General features: G+C 36.4%; 1 protein-coding gene and 1 long non-coding RNA gene across 2 annotated transcripts; one reads left to right on the top strand and one right to left on the bottom strand.

Annotated features, from left to right (window-relative positions):
• The first annotated feature begins 84 nt into the window (after positions 1 to 84).
• On the top strand, positions 85 to 23,296 carry LOC106921799 (integrin alpha-L). Its single transcript, XM_088003772.1, has 31 exons — positions 85 to 228; positions 3,688 to 3,811; positions 4,019 to 4,161; positions 5,466 to 5,536; positions 5,634 to 5,748; positions 5,821 to 5,951; positions 6,047 to 6,189; positions 6,290 to 6,443; positions 7,820 to 7,961; positions 8,061 to 8,134; positions 8,402 to 8,516; positions 8,669 to 8,811; positions 9,121 to 9,267; positions 9,352 to 9,549; positions 16,545 to 16,675; positions 16,953 to 17,113; positions 17,192 to 17,349; positions 17,444 to 17,560; positions 17,692 to 17,759; positions 17,858 to 17,999; positions 20,053 to 20,145; positions 20,282 to 20,358; positions 20,469 to 20,549; positions 20,641 to 20,716; positions 20,832 to 20,939; positions 21,036 to 21,077; positions 21,162 to 21,287; positions 21,367 to 21,480; positions 21,561 to 21,590; positions 21,678 to 21,788; positions 21,882 to 23,296. Exons 1-31 carry the CDS (start codon positions 180 to 182, stop codon positions 22,080 to 22,082), a joined length of 3,585 nt encoding a protein of 1,194 aa, XP_087859898.1. The 5' UTR covers positions 85 to 179; the 3' UTR covers positions 22,083 to 23,296.
• LOC148161076 (uncharacterized) lies at positions 11,192 to 14,560 on the bottom strand. Its single transcript, XR_015762332.1, has 4 exons — positions 14,465 to 14,560; positions 13,046 to 13,202; positions 12,442 to 12,534; positions 11,192 to 11,575 (listed from the first exon to the last, which is right to left on the bottom strand). It is a non-coding gene; the product is annotated as an uncharacterized LOC148161076 (long non-coding RNA).
• Positions 23,297 to 23,661: the final 365 nt, after the last annotated feature.

Genomic DNA, 23,661 nt, shown 5'->3' with positions numbered 1-23,661 from the left:
TGACAGTGGGAAGTATTGGGGATTGAAGTCATTTTATGCAGCTGTGAATGGGGCTCTGTGCAATAGCGGAAGTGTCCCACCCACCTGCTAAGGAAACAGCCTCGTTTTTCAACACGCACTCCAACTACTGCACACTGACACAGAAAGGCGCTGTCTGTAGACTCTGAATTCATGCCAAGATGTACGCGCCACGGCGCTTCAATCTGTTCATCTACATGATATTGGCAGGTAAGTTGAAAATAATTCATTGGTGTTATTTTTTATATTTTTTTATGTTATTCACCTAAAATTGAAAACTATGGGGTGAATTATGATTTTGATCGGAAAGTGTGGAAATCATCTGAATGGTTTAATATGAAGCAACTAAAATAATCAGAAAGTAGTTTTTATTTAAAAGTTACAGCTTTCCTTTTTACTCAAATTGTGACAAATTATGAGCTTTGTTTGTTTTGTTTTTCTTTTTGTGTGGAAAGGAAACAGACTTAAGAAGAATAAAAACAGGAACTCTTCACCACAAACGGGTGCATTACAGTCTTGTGTCAGCATGATATGATCTTCGGTTTACCCAACTGATTTTCTGCTCGTTCAGAACAAACTAAGTAGTGCCAACAGCTAAAAGCACAAAAAGCTTAATATTGTGAGAACATTACTTGTAAAAAAAAAAAAAAGTTATTGCAATGTTTTTTTTTTCTTTTCTGCGACGAAAAGTTTTTCTGGAAGGGCTCAGCTGTTGCAAACCATGTGCAAAGGTGATATTGAATTATATTTACACGTCGGCCAGCCACTGAAGGCATTGTGAATAAGCACTTTGAATTGCCTTGTTGCTGAAAATGTGCTGTATAAATAAAATTACCTTACCTGACCTTACCTAAAGCGGCGGCCATGAGGAGCTATTTTGTTTTTGTCTGAGGTTTTCAATTATAGGTCAGCGTTCATACTGTCTGCAAACTGATTCTTCACCGTTTCTCTAAAATGTTTAATGACTCTTACTGAAATGTGAAAACTGTTTCTGTGAATAACTGATCAGACAGTGCACAATGCTTTCTACCAACAGAGGCGGAGATCTGGAAAATGTTTATTTATTGTGTTAAACATTAATTACAAAAATCATTTGTCATTTTAAAGCTTTAAATGTGCACTTATGTAACTTTTCTTAACACCTTTGCTTAATGTGAACAGTACGATAGCGAATCTAATGAAGGCAGTTCCTTTTTAATAAAAGAGCTTTTCAGTGTAAGAAATAATTTTATACTAAAAAAGATTTTTAAAAAAGTGTCCCCTCCCCTCCCGATTTGCTCATAAAGCAGCTTTGCATCAGTAGTTTTACCGAAGTTAACCCTCTAAGTATCTATTCCACTGTCAGAATGACTCACTGCCGAATTTACACAACATACTGTGAGAAAACGTTACTGGCTGCTAAAGTTCCCCTTTTGCTAGACTTAAATATGCTGATATTTAAGGTTTGAAATATCTAAATATGGTGATAATGCAGAAATAGTGATCATGACATTGAATTAATACAGTAAGGAGAATGTTTAATTTAGGCTTAAATTTTGTGTTTTTGGGGGTTCTTCTATTGTTTTTTAAGCACACTTAATTATTGCATTTATGAAACGGCGTGTGGGGGATGAAAATAAGTAGCTTTATTTATCTTGAATGGTGTAAACTTATGTGAGAGCATCCTTCATTACCATTTTAATGAAGTATATTTATGGAAAAAATATGCTAAATCTCAAGTGCAGATGTTTTTTTTTAAATATGTTTTATATCTCTGATGTTATGTTGGTTGAACAGAGTAAAATAAGTAAATATTTAGTTTTAGCACGTTAGGGAATAGCTTAAGAACTTGCGTTGAAAACTGGAGATGACGCCCTTCCTCGGTTATGCCTCTCAAAACCCAAGTGCAGCACGTCTGCACCATGAAGTAAAAGAGGATGGTGTGAGAAGCGAGAGCAACAACTCCGGCAGCTTTTTTTCTCTTTTGCCCACAGTGTTAACTTCTCTATCAAATGACAGTAATTAGGTTGGTCTCAGCTCACTTTTGTTTCTGTTTAAAAGACTTCAGGTCTCAGTAATTAACTTAGCCTCAGTACATACAAACAGCAATTTTAAAATTATAAATTGATTTATTATGTAGGAAAACTATCCACTCCTATGTGAAGTTGTGATAGTAATCTTTTGGTAATTTATAATTTAACTGCGATCAGATGCACTTTCTGAAAAGCTTTAATTCAGACAAGAAATCTCTTCAATAGATCCTGTCTGACAGCATGAAGTAGGTTATAATATTTTTTTTTAAAAGCAGAACATATTTATCCCATCTACGAAAATCCAAAAACAAATGAAAACAAAGTGGTTGGCGTCTGTTCGTCTGAGGAGAGTTCATCTATTTGGCATGCCATCGAACCTCAGTGAGAGCCATTATTTATGAATGGAGCAAACAAGAAACGCTGGAGAACCTCAAACTCAGTGGTTCTCCAGTTCTCCATACAGTCACCATTCACAGTTAAGAACACCAAAACCACTGTTCACCAAAAAGATCACAGAGACATGCTTCACATATTTCAGAACCCCCTTGATGAAGAAACCTTAGGGAAAACATCCCAACTTCCAAAAGTGGACGTTTTTGGGAGATACGAATCCCATTACTTCTGCAATACAACTGAAAAAAGAAAAGAACATCATCACGTCAAACGTGGTGCAAATGTGATGGTCTGGGGCTGCATGATTCGCCCTAAATGGACCTGAGAGTTCTGCTCCCTACTGAAGGAAAATACCTGGAGACCATTTCATGACCTTAATTTCAACTGAGTCGTGCAGCAGAAGAATGATCCAAAGTGGTTCAGGATTCATTATCCTGCATGATTTAGGAGGTTTCTGCTGCCACACGCCTGACTGGTGACTGAAATAAATGGGTGATTGACAGACTTCTGCAGCACTTGATGGCATGCAGAGGAAATTTGGAGCAGAGAGATGCCTAAAAGTTAAGGGCGTTGGACCTTGAGAACCATTAATCTGAAGCCCACCAGCTGCAGAAGAAAAAAAACATTTTGAGGTTTAGTAAAAGTCCTAGCTCTGCGAAAAGGCAGATGGGCTGTAATGTTTCCCATGTCATGCTGTCTCCTATCAGCTATGACCTTTGCCTTTCTTAATTTTACTAATTACTAACTTTTTTGTGCTCTCGTGGCTTTAAGGAAAGTTTTCTATCTTAGCTTCTGCTTTTGACAATTGAAAACTGGAGACAAGAACTCCAGAAAGTCGTTTTATTACTCTGGTATTGAAATAGTGTATGTCCTGTGTGGATTATGTCACATTTATTTTCAACTTGTTCACTTCATGCAGTACACCTACTCTGTTTTATCAGTAGCTTAGTTTGTGCTGTTGCTTGTATAAATTCAGAAATGTCTGATCTAAACAGGATTTCCTGCCAAGCTAATGAAAAAAGTCCCAGAGAAATGAGAAGGCTTACATTTAGAACGATAAATTTTACAGTTCACTCCCCATTGTCAAAGTTCATATTACCTGATTGCTATTTATACCAGCTTGCACTTATCAAATTTCTTTTGAAAAGATAATAAATATGGTCGATCAGATTATTTTACAATGAAGACAATTTTAGAAATCCAGAAAAGGAACTTGTTCTGCTACTTTTGTGAGCTTGTAAATTGTATCTTTCGTACTTTTCAGCTGCAGCCATCGCAACTACTTCAGCTTTCAATGTTGACACAACAAAGCCTCCCTTTTATAAAGGCGAGCAGAAAGATTTCTTTGGATACAAGGTGCTCCAGTTCAAGTCGCCCAAGGACAAAGGGTGAGTTTGCAGCTCCAGTTCTCTTGTTCTGAGTAAAAAGAGAAAAGTTAAGAGCAATCAGTAGACAGGAAATAACTAAGCTTGTGGTTTGAGCTGTATTACAATATTTCGTCACATGAACAACACTTTGGTAATTAGCAAAAACTTTTCTGTTTTCTGAGAATCATGTTTTTGCCGGTATCTCACTTGTATTTCTGTTGTTCACAGGGTGATCGTTACTGCACCGCTGTGGCAAAATGGATCAGGGAGGATCTCCAAGTTCGTCCAAAATGAGACTGCACTGCTGTGGCAAAATGGATCAGGGGGGATCTCCAAGTTCGTCCAAGATGAGACTCCATTGTGGTTCAATGGTACGCGCTCGTTCACATTTAACCACAGGAGAAGAAAAATGGCTTCCAACAGTACTGAAGTTTGAAATATAACTCAGAATATTGGAAAAAAAAAAGTTGGAATGAATGCTGGTTGCAAAGTAAATATGATTCAGTCATTTAAAACTCGTACTTTTCAGGAATTTTAAATTATGCATGCTTTCTTATTTTCCTGAAGTATAAAGTGATGTGATCTGCTCCACTTCCCAAAATGGGAAAGACAAAAGAACAAGGCAGTCAGTCCTCAGAAATCAGACAAAACCATATTAGGTCTCAACTGTACCGAGGAAGCAGGCATCAAACGACCAAGTGGAGTAAAGAAAGTAATTTTTCTAAAAGCAGAGATGAAAGTATTTCATATTGAACCGAGCTCTGGGAGATGTTCCTAGCTTGGGATATTCTTTCATAATCTGATCCAGTTTTAAATTTCTCTACATCTTTCTCTCTGACCTGGCTGCTGTGCTCCTTGGTCTTCATGATGCTGTTTGCTCACTAATATCCAGTCGTATTTGCGTTGAGGCTAAACAACAATTTTAATAATATAAAATTTTTCCTGAGAGCACCTTTCTGAGACCCAAAGCCACCTTACAGAGAAGAATAAATAAAAAAAATAAAAACATTTATTTAAATCAGTCAACAAGTTTTAATAACAGTAAAAATGTGTGGACTATTTATTAATTATTTGACTAACAAAGGTGGTTGGTTGCACTGGTTGTCATTTAGGTGAATGAAATACGTTGAATTTGTAGCTGTAGCGTGGGAAAATGTGAAAAGGTTCCAGGGGTGTGAGTCAAACCAAATCTGTAGACAATGATGCATTTTATATTTATAACTTAAGTAGGGCTAGTTTGGTTTCATATGTACAACAGAGCATTAGGGCCACACCAAGAGAATATTTTTAAAATTACAAGAATAAAGTAGTAAAAAGAAAAACAAGCAGTCTTACCACTGCATTAAAATGAGAACTGGCAAGTATCTTGCGAAATTATGCTTTGGTAACAGTTATAGCAGTAAGAAAATACTTAATCTTTTAACAGATCAACAGATTATTTTCAGTAGCAGAACTTTGACACGATTGTGCAAGAAACTGCCTATTTCGAAGACGGTCTTTCTACTCTCCTCGTCTGACTCTGGCACTCTGTCGTACATCTAGTCTGTGATGAAATTAAAAGGAAAAATAAATGCAAGAACCTATTCAATATTCATTTACTTTCATCATCCAACCTCGTTGTGAAAACCGATCAGTTTGTCGCTATAAAGTATAACTGGAACAAAATGTTTTACAGGTTCTTCACATCCGTATTCAGCCAAGCATCTCGGCTTGTCAATAACCATGGACACAAAATCCCGGTTTATTGTGAGAAACCACACACTATCTGGGATGTTTTAGAGCAAAACTAATGTATAAACAGTGTTCCAGACCCATTTCTCTAACATATTTTGCTCTGCTTTAGGCCTGCAGTCCAAGCCTCGCTCATCCATGCGATGAGAACGTCTACCTGAACAGTCTGTGTTACAACTTCACACATGATTTTGAGCTGTTGTCTTCTTTCAAGCCTTTGTTCCAAAGTAAGATCATGCTGTTTTTAGTATTTATATGCTGATTTATATGGTGTTCTAATATTCTGTACTTTTTTACAGAATGCATAAAAAAGGCTGTAGATCTTGTGTTTCTGTTTGATGGATCCGAGAGCATGACCGGCACAGAATTTGAACAAAATAAAAACTTCATAATAGGCATGATGGAGAGCCTTAAAAATACATCTATCAAGGTCACTGCACTCTTTCAGCATTTAGTTAAAGTGTAAGTGGGTTAGGGTATAATCTCTAATGTTAAATTAAATCAATATTGTATATTTTTCTTTAGTTTGCAGCAGTTCAGTTCTCAACAACTTACAGAACAGTGTTCAACTTCAAGGATTACGATGATGGTAAGGCTGAAGGCAAACTTATGAAAGAAGAGCATATGAAGGGTCTAACCAACACATACAGGGCCCTTAACTTTACACTGTAAGTAAACATGCCCAAAGTCCATACAGTATACAAATTAGTTCCTGCTGATTAAGCTGAGTTGTCTTCAGCAACCCTAAACATGCCAGCATTTCTTCAGGTACGAACTCTTGGAAAATAAAGCAGCAGGAGCCTCAAAAGATGCAAATAAAGCTGTGGTGATAATCACAGATGGAGATCCAAGTGAACTGGATAAAACTTACAGGAGTGTTGAAACCTATAATCGCAAAGAAATCATTCGAGTTGTTATTGGGGTAATTATGAACATATTTTTCTGTATTATTAGACTAAAAGATGTGGTTGCTTTATTAGATTTTTTTTTCTCTTAAGTTCCTTGTGAAACTGAGCAAAATTAATTTCTCACCACACTATACACAGTGAAATCATTTTTCCAGAATACTGCTTTTAAATACTCCAACAAAAAATCTTTAGCATTTATGTGTTTGCCTTTCTTGCTGACTATAACATCACCTAACTTTCGTCTCCTTCAACTATGCTTTATAAGTCTATGCATCCTGATGATTAAGGCATAGATCCTCAACCCCAGCCCAACATTATGAAAAATGAAAAAGATCATAACTTTTAGCATTTGCTTTACATAGTTAAGAGTGTACTCAGAACATTTCACCCTAATCACCTGGGCTGAAATAAAGAAAAAAGTTTATTGAACAAGTGTATGTCCTCGTTACAAACACTTGTTCAGTAAATCCCATCACTTCAATTAGCGCACTGAAGGGATTTGTCTTGCAGCAAAAAAGCTGTGTGATGAAAGTTTAGACTTTCCCATCGTGTCAAACAAGAAAGCATTGTGTTTCAGGTGTGGCCGTAAGATACATCCACATGTGTGCCTCCAATTAACTCGAATGTGTTAGTTAATCAGAAGTTGGTGGAAGGAAACCCTAAAGGTTTGACCCAAGTCATACAGTTTGAAACACAGTTATCTCTGATACTGACCAAATGTACCGTATGTAAACTTCTAAATTTGAAGAAAGTTACAAAAAAAACTGCAAGAAATGCTTTGAATACGTTTTATAACGTTTAGCAAATAGAAATAATTTTGGTCATTCTGACTGATCTAAAACAAGAGAAATTTGGCCTGATTTAACTTCAGGACAATGAGAAAAAAAAATCTGTCTTTTTACTTGCTGTATGTCTAGTTTCAATTGCATATAGCACAGATTTACATCAAAAGTTCTTTCAAGGTTGGTGTGCTGTGGTTGCGCAGGGGTTAAGCACAATCCACATATGGAGGCCTTAGTCCTCAACGTGGCTGTTGCAGGTTTGATGCCTGGCTTGTTGACATTTGCCGCATGTCCTTCCCTTCTTTCATTACCCACTTTCCTGTCAATTGACTATGAAATAAAGGCCACTAGAGCTGATTAAAATGTTCTTTCAAGGTATTGTATGATTGGTTCATAAGCTGCATTTTCAATCTCTGTAAAGCTGCTGCAGAATACTAATCAATACAGACCAATTAAAAACCACTTGTCTCTTCAGAAGAGAGTTTGCTTCCTTGGCTCAAATACCACATTGTATTTAAAACAATGCAATGTGGTATTGTTTCAAATTACAATTAAAATGGTCATTTTAATTGTCTGAAATCATGTACTATATATTTTTTTCTTTTCAGGTTAAGATTAAAGATCATCAATTCGACAAATTAAGAACAATTGCATCAGAGCCAAAAGAAAAAAATGTCTTCAAAATTACAAACTATGATGGACTTACTGGACTACTGGAAAATTTTCAAAAACAAATCTTCGCTATTGAAGGTGATTTGTTTTTCCTGCTTTATTTTGATTAATGAGATGCTAATGATGTTTCCCTGTCCATGCGGTAGTGACATTTCTTTCCCCTTATGTAATTTTTAGGGTCTAATGGGACTCGATCTGGAGAACTAAGTAATGAAATGGCACAAAGTGGATTCAGTGCCATCTCACACAAGGTAAATTATGCATTGGTTTAGTTGGCATATTTAATGTTTTTGTTTTCATCTGGCAAACATTTGCATCCTTTTTTTGTTCCTGAGAGTAGAGTCATAGATGTCTTCTTGAAATAAATACATTTCAAGAAGACATCAGGAAACTTCTATAAAAGGTTCTGCTTAAAAACTGAATTAATAGAAATAGACCTTGATGAGTCTCCACCAAAGGATAATTTTTCACAGATAAGTCAGGATGTGTGTGTTCTGATCAAACATTTGTGTTGACAGAACACCTTGATTCTGGCCTCAGTGGGTTCAAAGACTTGGCGTGGGACTCTCAACGATTATCAGAATAAAAACAAGGCGATAGTAGACCCAGAAATGCAAGAGGCCTCCTACATGGGTATGCTAATTATTTGCTACCTTACTCAGCTGATTTATTTTAGCTGAAATATCATTAAATAATTGAATCAGTTCCAAATTGACTGTTAATGCCGTACATTGTGCAATGTAAAAGAAAAATTCACAACAATTTGTTGCTACTCACATTTGTAGGATACTCTCTTTCTGTTGGAGAAAGAAATGGCACTTCTTTGTATTTCACGGGCGCCCCACGTTTCAACCACATGGGAGAGGTTGTAGTTTTTCGACGTGATGAAGACAAGTGGCCAATAGTCCAAAGATTAACTGTGGACCAGGTTGGGAATTGTAGTTTTTTTTTATCTATTATATAAGCAAGTAACATGAACATGGGTTGCTCCTTTTTAAGCTTACGTCTGCCTTCAAATGTATTTTGCTTTTGACTTTTAGAAAGAGTCAAGAATTTACAGACAAGTTTCTGTTTGCAAACAAACACAAATGATTATATTGGAAATTATTATTTATACTGAGAGTCAAAGTTTCAGTTTTGCAGTTGCAGAGAGGGACACAGAAAACCTCCTTGAATTTCCAGCTAATTTTTCTGAAAGTAAAAGCTCAGGAAGCAGCTCTTTACCTGTACCTTCCAGATTGGTTCCTATTTTGGTGCGGAGCTGTGCTCTGTGGACATCGACTCAGACGGTAACACTGATTTCCTGCTGGTTGGCGCTCCAATGTTTTTCCTTCCCGAGGAGAGGAAAGAAGGGTCGATCTACGTCTACGCCCTGTCTGATGAGGTGCATCAATTGTTAAGGCTCAGATTAACACTCACTTCTGCATGAGTTTATTACTGAGCTAAATATTGTCCTTATTGCTTGTAGATCGACCTAAGGAGTGTGCTTCACGTGAAAGCACCGTCCATGGGCAGATTTGGCACCACCATATCCAGTCTTTCAGATCTGAATGGAGATGGTCTCCGCGATGTTGCAGTGGGAGCCCCCCTGGAAGAGAACAACGCCGGAGCGGTCTACATCTACCTTGGACAAAAAGGCACCGGGATGCGCAACATTTCCAGCCAGGTGACACAATCATATAAGATTCTGTCAAGTAAAGTTCACATGTTTTCTGAAGTTTTTTTTTTTAGAGTTTAACATGTTTAGTGTTTAATACAAGAACACACAGCTGAGAGAGAAAGGTGAAGACAATTGAAATGAAATTAAAACTATTTATCATGATGCAGTCATAAATCCAATTGACTCTGGCAGAAATATTTTTTTAGTACATGGTATAAACAAAGTAAGCTTTTTTCAAGGGCAACAGAAGGTAATACCCTCTTTCACACCAGGCTAAAACTGTCCATCAGTCTCTATTACCTGATGGACAGTTTTAGCCTGGTGTGAGAGAGGGTATGTTTAAATGTAGCACAATCACCGCAAATCTGGGACACCACATGTCCCCATGAACGCTCTCGTTATGCAACTGCTTTGCATGCCCCAACGATGTTTGTCACTGTTGCTTTCCTGCCATACTGCTGCAGGTACCACGTCTGTGTGTTTCCTCACGAGCTACACAATTGCCCCACATACCATATATGAAAGATTTCTGCATAGGTGCTAGTTTCAGTCTTACTGCGGAAAACTGTCAGGTCCTTCTTTCAACTCATCAGCAACTTGAGAGGAGAAGAGATTTTCTCGTCAGAGTACTCTATGCACATATCTCAACAACTGGAGCAAAAAGGAATCGTGCAGACAACATCCAAAATTAGCTAATCATACCAAAACTTTTGAAATTGTTTAATGTGTTGCACTGCCATTTCAGCATAATTGTGCTATCAATACACTCTTTTCTTAACAACTGGGATATCCTACACTGAAAAAAATAACTCTTTGGATTAACATAAAAAAATCATGGAAAGATTTTCCACCTGATTACTTTGCTTTATTTCAGCACTATGTAATTTTGTTACTCCGATTTAAAGGAAATGTGTTGGTTCAACTTAATTTATTAAGGTTATTCCAATTTAAAGGAAATGTGTTGGTTCAACTTAATTTATTAAGGTTATTCCAATTTAAAGGAAATGTGTTGGTTCAACTTAATTTATTAAGGTTATTCCAATTTAAAGGAAATGTGTTGGTTCAACTTAATTTATTAAGGTTATTCCAATTTAAAGGAAATGTGTTGGTTCAACTTAATTTATTAAGGTTATTCCAATTTAAAGGAAATGTGTTGGTTCAACTTAATTTATTAAGGTTATTCCAATTTAAAGGAAATGTGTTGGTTCAACTTAATTTATTAAGGTTATTCCAATTTAAAGGAAATGTGTTGGTTCAACTTAATTTATTAAGGTTATTCCAATTTAAAGGAAATGTGTTGGTTCAACTTAATTTATTAAGGTTATTCCAATTTAAAGCAAATGTGTTGGTTCAACTTAATTTTTGTGGTTGATTCAACTTATTTACTTTAGTTGGACCCAATGTAATTTAATAGAGCCAGCCTAACTAATTTTACACTGATAACGTCACACTACTTAATTAAGTTGATCCAACTCATGAAAATTAAGTTAGCTGAACAAACATGCTTCATGCTGAAAGAAAGCTATATAATCGTGTGGAAAATCTTTCCATGATTGAATTATGTTAAATCAAAGACATTTTCTTAAGTGCTATTAAATGAAGTGTTTTAAGACCACACTGAAAGAAGAAAGAACACTCAACAATGAGAAAAAGTACAACATGAACTGTATTTTCAAAATTGTTATCCATTTTCTTTTTACACAGCACAAAAAACAGCTGAGTTGAAAGTTGAAATAAACAACAAAAGGTCAGTTTTGTTTTTCCAGAAAAAAACTAAGCTATGTTTAGCATAGATCAAATTCTTAACAACATAAAAAGTGTCAGTAAATTCGCTCAACTTTGCGAACTGTAACAGTTAAAATTTAGTTTTCGACTGCGGTCTTTAGAAAAACATGTAAAGATAGATTGCCCAAGTTGTTCATCACTTCCACCCCGTCCAGGAGAATCCCAACATCCTCAATGGCATCGCCAGGCTCTGCACTCTCCGGTCGAATAACGAAGATTCCACAGACGGTCTCGGCCATTTGTGCACCTTGATGATGGGAACATGGGTGGGGTATTGGGGGGGAGAGATTTCACATCTCATTAAATAAAAAAATAACTTTACACTTATTTGGCTGACTCAACAACAGCTAAGGTCCATCAAAGACCTGTCTGTGTTAATTGTGAGTCCAGTGGTAAGATTTCCCATTTAGAAAAGGTACCATATTTTCTACATTTTCACAAAAATCGTCTTATAATCCGGTGCACCTTGTGGTGCGGAAAATACGGTATATTGTCTCATATGGAAAAACATGAAGAGAAGGGATGAATCCCAAATAGGCCCCATATGCCATGGCCTGTTCTCCTCAATTGAAATGACAGTCTGAGGATCCACCACACAGACTGTCATTCTAAACCAGTCCAATTTATGTGCAAACAAAACCCTGACACTGTACACAAAAAAAACATCTTATACATGAAGAACCTGTCTTATTTCCTGGATGGAGGAAATGTCATGACTATGTGTGGTAGTTATTTCCAAATAGATCAGTACTAACATCTTAGGTAAAGTTACTTAATATTTTTGTCTGCGTATGAAACAATGCTGTTAGAAAAAAAGGCTAAATAAAACAGGCCAAAGATCTTTTTGTGGAGTTTAACTCACCTAAAAATCCTCATTTTAAACCCACTTAACAATAACTGTAATTATATCAATCTTACTAATGATTATCCTTTTCTGTGGGAGAAATCTAAAAGCATCTCAAAAGTCAAATTAAAATTGAATGTACCCAAGTGAAAAAAAAGAAGAGTTTTAATGATCTTCTCTTACTTTAAATTTATTGGTAATTCACAGGAAGTCCAATTAACTCCAACTATCATCACCTCTTTTGTGGACACAAAGATAAATTAATATACCATGTACTCTTTCTCCAGCTTCTCTGGATCTTCATCCAGGTATGCACACAGGCCTTTTAGGATCCACTCTCGTCTGACTTCAGCAGTGTTTTCCTAAATATGCAGATCAGAAAACAATGAGAACAACCGCCAAAATCCAGCAGTATACTATAGGGTCACATACTTGAAAACTTAAATTCAAATGAAGTCACAACGAAAGTGATCAGTGGCTTGCAGCCTATTTGAAAGATCTTTAAAACTGTTATTCTCCTTTCATTATGCCATGACTAAAATTAAGTTTAACATTTTATTTAAACTTCTAACTGAAGCTGTCACCTAAGAAATATTTATGTCTGAAACAAGGGTACAGTATAGGGGGATATACTGTGAAAAATCTATTTCCTCTGCCTTCTCCCAGTGCTAGAAACAACCCGTCAGTGGCAGGAGAGTTTTAGTGCTGTCAATCCCAATGTCATGTTGCTGCTCATCCTTCTTCCCCCTTGCTCTGTACTAATCTGTAGCTAGCATAGGGCTGATAGCAGCTCATATCTACTAGACAGAGAGAGACAACACTCCTTACAGTTCCACATCCCCACGCAAATAAAGACAAATAAAACAGACTTACCAAATACAAGTTCAGCTGAACCCTTAATCGCTCTAACACTAGATTCAGTCATTTTAGATCTGGCAAAACTTATCATTAGCCACTGCAATCTAAAACTTGATGGCCGATGACCCCCTTCACCAGTGCTTATGTAGGTGGATAACAGACAGGTGATGTTCTGAAAGAGATCAGATTTTAAAACATTAAAATATGTAATTCACCCTGAGCAGAGTTGTATCTGAACATTCAAACTTTTAGTACAAGTCTCTTGAATGGATCATGAATAAATCAAATTTTATTTGTACAGCACATTTCAGCAGAAAGGCATTTCAAAGGGCTTTACATAATTAAAAACAGAAACACAGAGTCATGCAACATTTAATAAACAGTGAAACAGATAAAAAGTAAAGCCAAAAACATTAAAAACATTGAAGACATTAAAACCGCACTAAGCCTAATTTAGCTATAAGCAACTCTAAACAGGTGGGTTTTAAGTTGAGATTTAAAGGCACCCAGTGTTTCAGCTGTTCTGAAACTGAATATAACCACTGGGCACATGCAAGCATGTATTGCAGAACAGTGGTGACTTGAACATGGTAGAAAGCAATAAAAATATAAAACATAAAAATCAAAACAAAAACCTCAACATTTCAAAATTAAACCGATAAACTTAAAAATTGTTTTTGAACTACAATTATTTGGGGAAAAACAAGTACAATAACAAAATACATCTTTAGAGCAGAGGAATATATGCATTTAAAAAAAAAGGAAAGCTCAAGTCTGTTCATGGACTAATAGGAATAATGGACAATCCTCTGAGTGTTTCAGCCAGAAAACAATACTAGAAATCCATAGTTAGCAGGTGGACATTTATGTGGACATTGCAAGCACATTTAAAGCTCTAACAGCAAAGGTCTCCGCAGGTTCCTCTGACTCAAATTTAATACTTTTTATTATTAATAAATTAAGAATCTGTATTACGATAGAAAGCCACAAAAGTGTGTGTGCATCCAATGTCCACTCTGCATTTACCTACATAATAACAGTACTGAAATTAAATAATAATAATAATAAAAAAACATTTAAATAGACTTATGTTTGGCCCCAGTGTTTAAAATCCACTAAACCTCAGACTTCAGAGTTTGTATGGCACCAGATGCTGAATTTACATCAGTCCAACTTTTTTCCAGGGAGTTTTAACAACCTGAGGAGGAGCAAAACTGTGACATTTATGGGGTCCGTTTTTTGTCTTGACAGCAGCTTTGTGACCCTTACACTGCTTCATGTGATGTTAGCATGATTTGAGTACATCAATTACATAGAAACGTGACCGAACATAGAAAAAAATGTTTTTTTAAAAAAGTCTGATGATATTAATTTGCATCTTTTTATTTCGATTTTTATTTTGATTTAGACGGATGAAAATAGACTGAATCTTACCTTTTTCAAATTAAGCAGATCCAAATCAGGAATCTTCCCGCTTCTCTTGAAAGAACAGTTTGAAGTTTTCCCAGACACAAGATCTCGCGTGATCTCGCCAGCATCTCGCGTGATCTTCCGTAATTTCGCTAGCATCTCGCGTGATCTTCCATAATTTCGCTAGCATCTCGCGAGATCTTCCGTAATCTCGCCAGTGTCTCGCGTGATCTCCGGGTCTCGCTAGACCCTCTTCGGCGGGAGATTAGTCTGACTAAATTGAATCACGTTGTCTCAACTTGAATACATTTTATTAACGCTAGGTTGTTGAATTTTATGTTTATTTGACGTGATTTTGTCATATTTGCCTTTCAAACATAAAATAATTCTGTTAAACATCTTATTTTTTATAAATGCAATAACCACTTCAATTCAGTTGTGTTTTGACACAAGCATGGAGCAAGCAGGAAATGGTGCAAATGTTAGAAAAACGCTGATTAATTACCAGCTAACCATCACTTCATGTGATGTTAACACATGTTAGCCATTGACATGAGTACATCAATTACATAGTGTGAAGGTATCACTGTTAAATAAGTTGGTTTCAACTAAATTTGCATTCATCTTAATCAAGTAAAGTCAATTATTTGGTCCAAAACATTGCAAATTAGTTGGTCTGGTTCTATTAAATTACATTGGGTCCAACTAAAGTAAATAAGTTGAATCAACCACAAAAGTTAAGTTGAGCCAACACATTTGCTTTAAATTGAAGTAACAGAATTACATAGTGCTGAAATAAAGCAAAGTAATCAGGTGGAAAATTTTTCCATGATTTTTTTTATGTTAATCCAAAGAGTTATTTCTTTCAGTGTACATAGCAACACTGATATGTGCACAATCCTGCCAGGAAAATTTAGTATTCTCTAAACTGCAGCTGGCGTTTTCCTGGCACGAAAAACAATCATCTCGCAGGGCTTCGTGTGATTTCCCATGATCTCGCTCGTCGCCTCCAGCACAAGATCAGTCTGACTATAATGAATCGTGTTATCTCAACATGATTCAATTTCATAAACGTTAAGTTGATGAACTTCTTGTTTGTTCAACATGATTTTATCACGTTTTTGTTTAAAACATGAAATTATTGTGTTAAAAGTACATGATATTCTTTTATTAATCTAATAACCCCCTAAGTTCATTTTTTTGAGTGTAAGGCTGCTTTCACAGCATCCAACACTGCTTCAGAATACAAGAAAAAAAATCACATGGTCATCATTGATAAACCCCATAAGACCTCAGCAGGACTCTTCAGTGACCCTCCTCGTTCTGTAAAATTTACAGTGGTTTGTTGCAATATTTGAAAAAAGTGCTTGGTAGATTTTAAGGGTGAAAATGCTTACATTTGTTTTTTCAACCACTTTTGCCGACATGGTGTGTATGATGCTGAATATGGATCATAGGAAGCCAAGGGGAAAGTTGTCTAGACTAGAATAAGTTGGCTAAGTTCACAACACTTTAGGCAGCCTGCCTGGCTGCAGGATGACAAATTGAAGAAAAGGTTAACACAAATGGCAACCGAAGAGTTCAGAACAACTTTAGAAGAAATTAAAGGTGAACTCCAAAGTCAAGGTAGATCAGTGTCACATCACACCATCTGTTGTTACTCGAGCCAAAGTGGACTTCATGGGAGGAAACCAAAGCATTTAAAAGCGAAACTACCACAATGCATGTTGACAGGTCACAAAGTTACTGGGACAACTGGAGTGAGCCAAAACACCTATGGACAGGTGTAGAAATTGACAGTTACAGAAATAATTTAATTTCTTCAAAAAGTTGTGCAACAAAATTTTAAGTTAAAGGTACCAACACTTTTTTCCAGGCCTGTTGAAGTACTCAAAAAAAGAAACACAATTCAGCAGCAATAATGTCTGATTTCACTGGTTAATCTTCAGTCTTTTTTCATGTATTATTACTTTTGTCAGTTTCAAATTATTTCAATGACCAATGTGGGTTTTTCCTCCATTGACACCAACTATTTTGTCAGTGTGTGTGTGTGTGTGTGTGCGGGTGTGTGGCAGTTTTAATAATGAAGTTTCTGCTTTTCCAGAGAATCACGGGAGCGCAATTTGATCCTGGATTGAGATTTTTTGGTCAGTCCATCAATGGAGACATTGATCTTGGAGAGGATCAATTGCCAGATATTGTGGTGGGATCCCAAGGTGCTGCTGTTGTCTTGAGGTATAACTTCGTTAGTGCACCACTACACTCTTCAAATTAAATGAAGTGTTGAAATGCAAACTTGGGTTCGTTTCTAGAATAAAGGCTACAGATGAAGTTAGGCTTGATGCTTTTAAAGTACTTGTAGTTTTTACCAAATTAAAACATCTGATGGTAAAAAAAAAAAAAATCTGAAAAGTTGCTTGTTTAAAACTGCACAGATATGTAAAAAAAATATAACTTTTTGAGGGGAGTTGCATCAAAACTGTTCACAAATCCTTCATTTGGTCTCTTTTAGGTCCAAACCTGTGTTAGATGTCAAGGCTAAGCTGTCATTTTATCCCAGTGTGATAAGCATTCAGGAAATCAACTGCTTGGACAAGACGGAGGACAAACCTTTACCAATGACTAACATAACAGCTTGCTTTGAAATGGTAGAAGTAACAAACAGCACTGCAGGTGAGGATTAAAAATGGGATTTTAACCTATAGCAACTGCAAGCTTGTCATTTTAAAGGTACACTGTTGTCCACTAAAGGGCCAGGAATTGAGATCTCATTCATGATCATTGTGGATCCAATGAGGCAATCAAGTCGAGGTTTCTTCATTGAAAATGGAGCAAATAGCCGGAATATTAGACATACCCAGGAGCTGACGGACAAGGAAACATGCTTCAACTATTCCATCTCCATGAATGTATGAATAATCATAAGATTGAAATCAATCTTAGTCAAATGTTTCTGGTTTTGTCTCTTCAAGAAATGACCACAGTGTTATTTCTGTTTTCCAGAAATGCATACAAGACACATTATCTCCTGTCAACATCAAGTTAAACTTTTCCCAAGATTCCCATGAGAATTCAACAGCCATTCTTAACATAGACAGCCAAAGACGAGCTATGGTTGAGGTGGGTCCAGTAACCCAAGGGTGCTGCAGGAATGTAAAGATGGATGTGTAAAGAAAACAATGAAGATAAATGTTTATCTTTGACCAAACTTCTTGGAGTTTGTTCATTGGACAATATACATTTTTTTACAGGTTCCTTTCGAAAGACGCTGTGAAAAAGACATCTGCATTGCTGATCTTAAAGTGGATTTTGATTTTCTGTATGTATATTGAACACACATGCACATGCATCTAGAAGAGCTATTGTTTTTGCTTCAAACAACTCAACTGAATTTAACAAATACTTTTCCTGTTTAAGGTCTAAGGAACTATTAGTGACAAAAGAAACCACCATCAAAACATGGATAAAACTCCATAATAGGGCTGATGACTCATACAACACCAGCCTGACGATGCTCTACCCCGAAGGCCTCTCTTTCTCAATGTTGGATCAAACAGGGGTAATTTAAGTCATATTATTTTCTGGCTGTTTTAGCTGATTTGTTTTGTTTTGTTTTTCAGGATGGAAAGATTACATAAAATCTAGAAAGAAGTTTAAAAAACAGAAATTGAATCCATAAGTTTGAAATGACTGTACAGATTTTAGGGATAAATTGCTTAAAAGAATGTTATGATTACAATTTCTCATGTTTAGGATTAACATAGCAATAGGAAACTTCAGTTTGCTGGGCGACTCAGTAGGTAGAGCAGGCGCACCACGTGCAGAGGCTGGGAATCCTTGGTCTGATTCCCAGCCTCAGTCCATTTGCCTCTTCTCTTTCTACCCTCCTTCCTGTCAAATTTCAGTTCATCAATGAAAATCTTTGAAAACGATAAAGAAATTACTATTGAAATCGTACGTCAGAACCACATGCAGCATCTTAGATAAGTAAAAGGCTAGAAGATGCGTGCAGAAAAAAAAATAACATAAGTCGCCCTCTGACACAAGCTCCCTATCAGTTAGTGCCTGGAAAAGTAACTATTAAATGGATATTTGATCTTCATAATGATCTGGCTTGTCCACTAAACCTGTTTGTAACTCCTGCTGAAGTTTGTAACTCCTTCAGCGTAGTCAGAGGTGTCTCAGTGGCCTCTCTCAATAATCTCCTTCCCACACGCAGTCATCCAGTTTGTGAGGCCGGCCTGATGTAGGCAGATTGACTTTATTCCTTCCATTTCTTCTTGTTTCCGTCCTCTGATCTGTATTTGCTTGGAGTGTTCCTGTTTCTAATGGCGCCCAGAGATACTGATTAGCCAGTGATTGGACCTACAGATACAGGTGTCTTTATATTGTAGTCACCGGAGACACACTCACATGATCTCCATTCCACTCACTTTGAGACTACTGGCACTACTTTGCTGGACCTCTGTTGAATTAGGCCAGTCACCAAATAATGATGCAATCACTTATTTTATGTTGCCCAATCAATTTTCACTTTGGGTCAGTATTACGTAAATTTGACTTTTTTGAAACTCAGATCATATTATAATGTTATTCTCTCATCGAAAAAACGCACCTGGAGTGCTGCTTTGACTCTTTCATGCCTGTTTGAGAAATCCTTTAATCTCCTGTGCCAACCGTTTAGGGGTTGGCACAGGAGATTTGTCTGACCCTTCCCCACAGATTATCGGCAGCAGCAGTTGGCAAAAACAATGCTTATAAGAATGATGTTGAAGGCTTAATGGACAAACATTGTTGTGATAGAAGGTGGAGTGTCAGAAAGAACAGGAGCTTATTAAACAGACAGAGGCACAATTATGAGACATTAAATGGTAAAGTCTAATTTTTACAAAATCATGTTTGATATATTCAGCATTTCCATAACATAGTTGCTTGATTGTGCTACAAAACGGTACTATGTGTATGGAAAATACACAATACTGCCCCTTTAAAGGTTTTGTTTCATAATTTTTGGTATCAAAATGGAAAATTTTGTTGGCCATGATCGATTTGTTAAAGTAATAAAAAGGGTTAAATTTCCAAGATGGTGAATGCTTTTCATAGACATTTTACATGTAAAATGGCCTCAGCCCACTGGGTTTGAATGAGAAATTGTACACATTTTTTGAAGAATACTAATTACACATTGTAATTGTAAATGAACACTGAATACAAGCCGGGGGAAAGTCTAATGCTGCTTCACTAAAATGTGTTTACTGACACCATGGCCATCTAAAAAGCCCCAGAAAAGTTGTTTTAATTTTATGTTCACTGGAAAAACAAAATGTTTACTTCATCCTTTTTTTGTGACACACAAGTAGAGGAAACTGCAAAAAGGTTTTTTTTTTTTGAGGACTTGAAACCGACACAGGATGTGTCGGTTGTCTCGGCAGAGTTTTCACAACCAAATGCTTGAAGAAAAATCTGTCGTCTCTTTCAGAGACAAGCCTAAGAGGTTTTGGTGACACTTACATGTGCTTAATCAAAGACACAGATTCTGTCAATGCAGCTTTGCTTTGGAACATGGAGCTTTACAGCAGTTAAGCTTGATTTAACTTTTCTCTCCTCATCAGAACAAGAAACTAACTCAAATCTGCGCGGATCAAGAAAAACTTAATGAAACCGTTTGTGGGATAAGTCTTCCTGTATATCGCAGCAAATCCTCTGTGAGTCATACTGCAGCCAAACATCCTCCTTAGCGACACAACAGAGTTTGTGAAGAGCTCTCTGAATGACAAACTTTAACAGCATGTCTTTCTACCAGAACCAAATTTAACGTAATTTTCTCTTGTCCCATAAAAGGCTGATTTTACTGCTTCTTTTCGCATCAAAGATTTTGAGTGGAATGACACAATGCTGATGACAGTCTTTGCAAAAAGGTACTTTTTTTTTTTTAAAGCAATTCCCAATAGAAGTAAGTTACAAATTTTCTGGGAAGCAAAATGTTCTATTATCAACACTTATAAGATTTTATCCTTTGCATTCTTAGTGAAAATTCAAACTCCAGCGAGAGTTCTTCTGTGACCAAAAGTATTCCTGTAAAGTATTCTGTTGAAATGACAACATCAGTGTAAGTAGTGTGACATCCATCCACAGTATCTCCAACTGTATTATATGAAGGTTTCCTGTGTTTTGCAATGGTTTTTCTTTTGTTTTTTCAGAAATGACACATCTGTTGAGAACCTGAAGTTCACTCCAGAAAATTATAAAGCACAAAAAATGATAACTGTATACAAGGTAAGTGATTTAAAATACGATGCAATTGTATCACCTCGAAGCAGAAACATATCAGTTTATCATAGAAAAAACATACCTGTTTATTCAGAATGATGTGGCTTCTTATTATTTACAGATATACAACGCAGGTTTTAAGGATTTTCCCATCAACGTGTCTCTCTTCTTCCAAGAGCAACTGGATCACGACTTTGAAATTAAAAACTATAGCGTTATTGTCGAGCCTGTAAGTTGTCCAATTGTTTCAACACTTCTCATTTAACTTCTACCGCTTGTCTTATTTGCAAGCTTTTAATATGTAAATTTTTCTCATGTTTTTAAGAACAATACACAGTGCTCAAAAATGTCCACCCCAAAAGCTGAGGTTAGTGTAACAGATTGGGACTTAAACTATGTTGTCATACCATGAGTAAATCACTATGTGACACAAAGTATTATTTTGTTGCAGGGCTGCCCATGGAAAGAAAACTGTGTGGCCATAAAATGCGATACATTTATGTTAAAAAACTATTCAAATGTTTACGTTTCCCTGTTGGGGGATGTGCATTTCCGAAATCTGGAAAACTACGAATCGGTATGTACTGTAATGAGTTAAGACAAAATACACCACTGTGACATCCCCTCAACTGCCCTGTCCTGCTCTTTCTCTAAAGAATATGCCCTTTCTGAAAAAATATACTGGAGTCCACGGAGAGGTCAAATTTAACAGCACTATAAAAGTTCACTATAATGGTAGTAGATACGTGCTGTCTTCCCAGAAAAACGAGGTATGTATATTTTGAACTGCTGAGATACCTTCTCAAAGATGCAGTTTTGAAGGTAATTGTAATCTGATTTTTCGTTTCAGAAAAACAAGGACTACACAATGCAACAATCAGTATGTACAACTCTCATCGATACCTACGTAGTTAAAACAAATTAATCGTTTTATGTAAAGCATAACCTGTTTTTTCTCTGCTAACAGGCTACAGTCACAGTTGAGTTTAAGGTGCCTCAACAAAGAAATCTGATCATTGCGACTGGAGTGGTACTGGGACTTATCCTTCTGATCATACTCACAGTCATCATGTGGAAGGTGAGATTTCTATGTCCAGCTTTGGAGCCTGTTGGGAATTAAGACATGGTTTTGGTGTTTGGTCTAAATGGCTGCATTTGTGCCTGTCCTTAGTGCGGCTGCTTCAAGAGGAAAACCATTGAGGAATTGGAAGAGAAAAAGGCTGACTTCCCTGCTCAGACAAAAACCTCATCTGTGCCATCTCATAATAAATCTGAACAAGTGGAAGAGGAAAAGAAACCTCTTAATGCGGACAAGGACAAAGTCAAACCCTCAGTTAATACTGAAGGAGACTGTGAAAAAGTGGGTTTTTAGGGCCAAACCAGCTCAAACGTGGCGAAAGTTGGGACTAAAATTTAGAGGTTATTTCGGATTTTTACAAAGTTTTTTTTCTTCTCTTTTTTATTTTTTTTTATTTTTACATTTTCAAAAATGAAAAACGGAAATGAGCAACTAAATCAATCTGTGTGTCTTGCAATGAGTGATCAGATTTAGTTGAGTCCGAAAGCTGAGAAACAAAACCAGCATAGCCTAATGGGGTCCCGTCTTCACTGACGTCTCTTTTTCAGCGAGATACACTCTCATGTTGCAGCAGCTGAGTTAGTGGATGATCTTCCAATAAAATGAGGGGGCCTCGATTTCAGCTTTTTAAGATGCAACTTGTGTGGGAGCTTTATTTTCATATATGTTTCATATCTTTACTAAAGTGAGAGAAAGAAAGAAAAAGGGGTACACTGTGTTGATGCTGAATTGTGATAATTTGGTTCAGCTTCTTATGCGGATTCAGTTAGATTGTCCAAGTAAATTTTTATGTTTGACTTGATCTCAGACTCTGAAGGGACTGCAGCGCAGAGCAGAGCCTTTCTTTGAGCTGTTCTTGCCTGAAGCAGGGAACAAGACTGCGCTGGATGTATGAATGATGTAATATAAATACAAATGCCTTTCAGAAAACTCTGAATCGAGCACCATTTACCAGGATGTTTATTGTGGTTTATGGTTTCTGCCTTTTCTGTTTGTCTGTAAGGAGTTTTAGTGTAAGATTGTATTATTGACTGCTTTTGTTTTAATTTGATTTGCATTTCTTGTTTTATGTACTGTTTAATTTCATTTATTGGATTGAGGTGTTTACTTCCTATTAACCAAGCTTTGAAGTCTGATTGCACCATATATAATTGTTCAATGTACGCCAGAGTTTGGTTTACTGGTACATTCTAGCATCCTGCTGTTGTGTGTGTGTGTGTGTGTGTGTGTGTGTGTGTGTGTGTGTGTGTGTGTGTGTGTGTGTGTGTGTGTGTGTGTGTGTGTGTGTGTGTGTAAATTGCTGATTGCTAAAGAAGTGAAGCAAGACAGCTTTTATTTATCATCAGTCATTATATAGTGATTCAGCCATATGTTGTTTCACACTGGAATTAAAGCATTTACCTTATCCTCATTTCAAAGTAAGACTCTGTCAGCAGTGCTTTTAGGACAACATGTTTGTGTAGTATTTTGAAAATGTATTAAATAAAATATTAGCTTTTTCCTGGAAATATGTTTTGCTTTTGCAGACGTCAGTTTTAATGAAACGACTTAAAAATTATGTCATGTTGCACTTAAAACCTGAAACAGTATTTGCACATCCAAATTCAATAACTGAGAACACTAATAAAAAGCTTATTTATTTCAACGTATAGCTCTATTCACTAAAGTGAATATAGATATGCATAATTTCCGCTGATTGGTGTTTACAGCCTTAATTTCTATTTACTATGATGATTTTATTATTATTACTACTACTGTTATTAATACTACTATGATTAATACACATTTAAGATTAGAATATTACATTAAACCAATAAAAAACATAGTTAATGCAGAACAGAGGGCTTAATGAAAATTATGCTTAACACCACCA

The sequence above is a fragment of the Poecilia mexicana genome, unplaced genomic scaffold (genome assembly GCF_051168715.1).
Source record: "Poecilia mexicana isolate PSO_F unplaced genomic scaffold, ASM5116871v1 scaffold_1, whole genome shotgun sequence".
NCBI classification, from domain to species: Eukaryota; Metazoa; Chordata; class Actinopteri; order Cyprinodontiformes; family Poeciliidae; genus Poecilia; species Poecilia mexicana.
This window is presented reverse-complemented; position numbering and strand designations above follow the sequence as displayed.

Bases quoted from the DNA above. Each gene is read 5' to 3' on its own strand.
- LOC106921799 (XM_088003772.1), top strand. From the start codon at position 180: ATGTACGCGCCACGGCGCTTCAATCTGTTCATCTACATGATATTGGCA. The intron at 20,359-20,468 runs GTACTTTTTTTT...TTGCATTCTTAG, and splicing joins ATGACAGTCTTTGCAAAAAG to TGAAAATTCAAACTCCAGCG. The intron at 21,288-21,366 runs GTATGTACTGTA...CTTTCTCTAAAG, and splicing joins ATCTGGAAAACTACGAATCG to AATATGCCCTTTCTGAAAAA.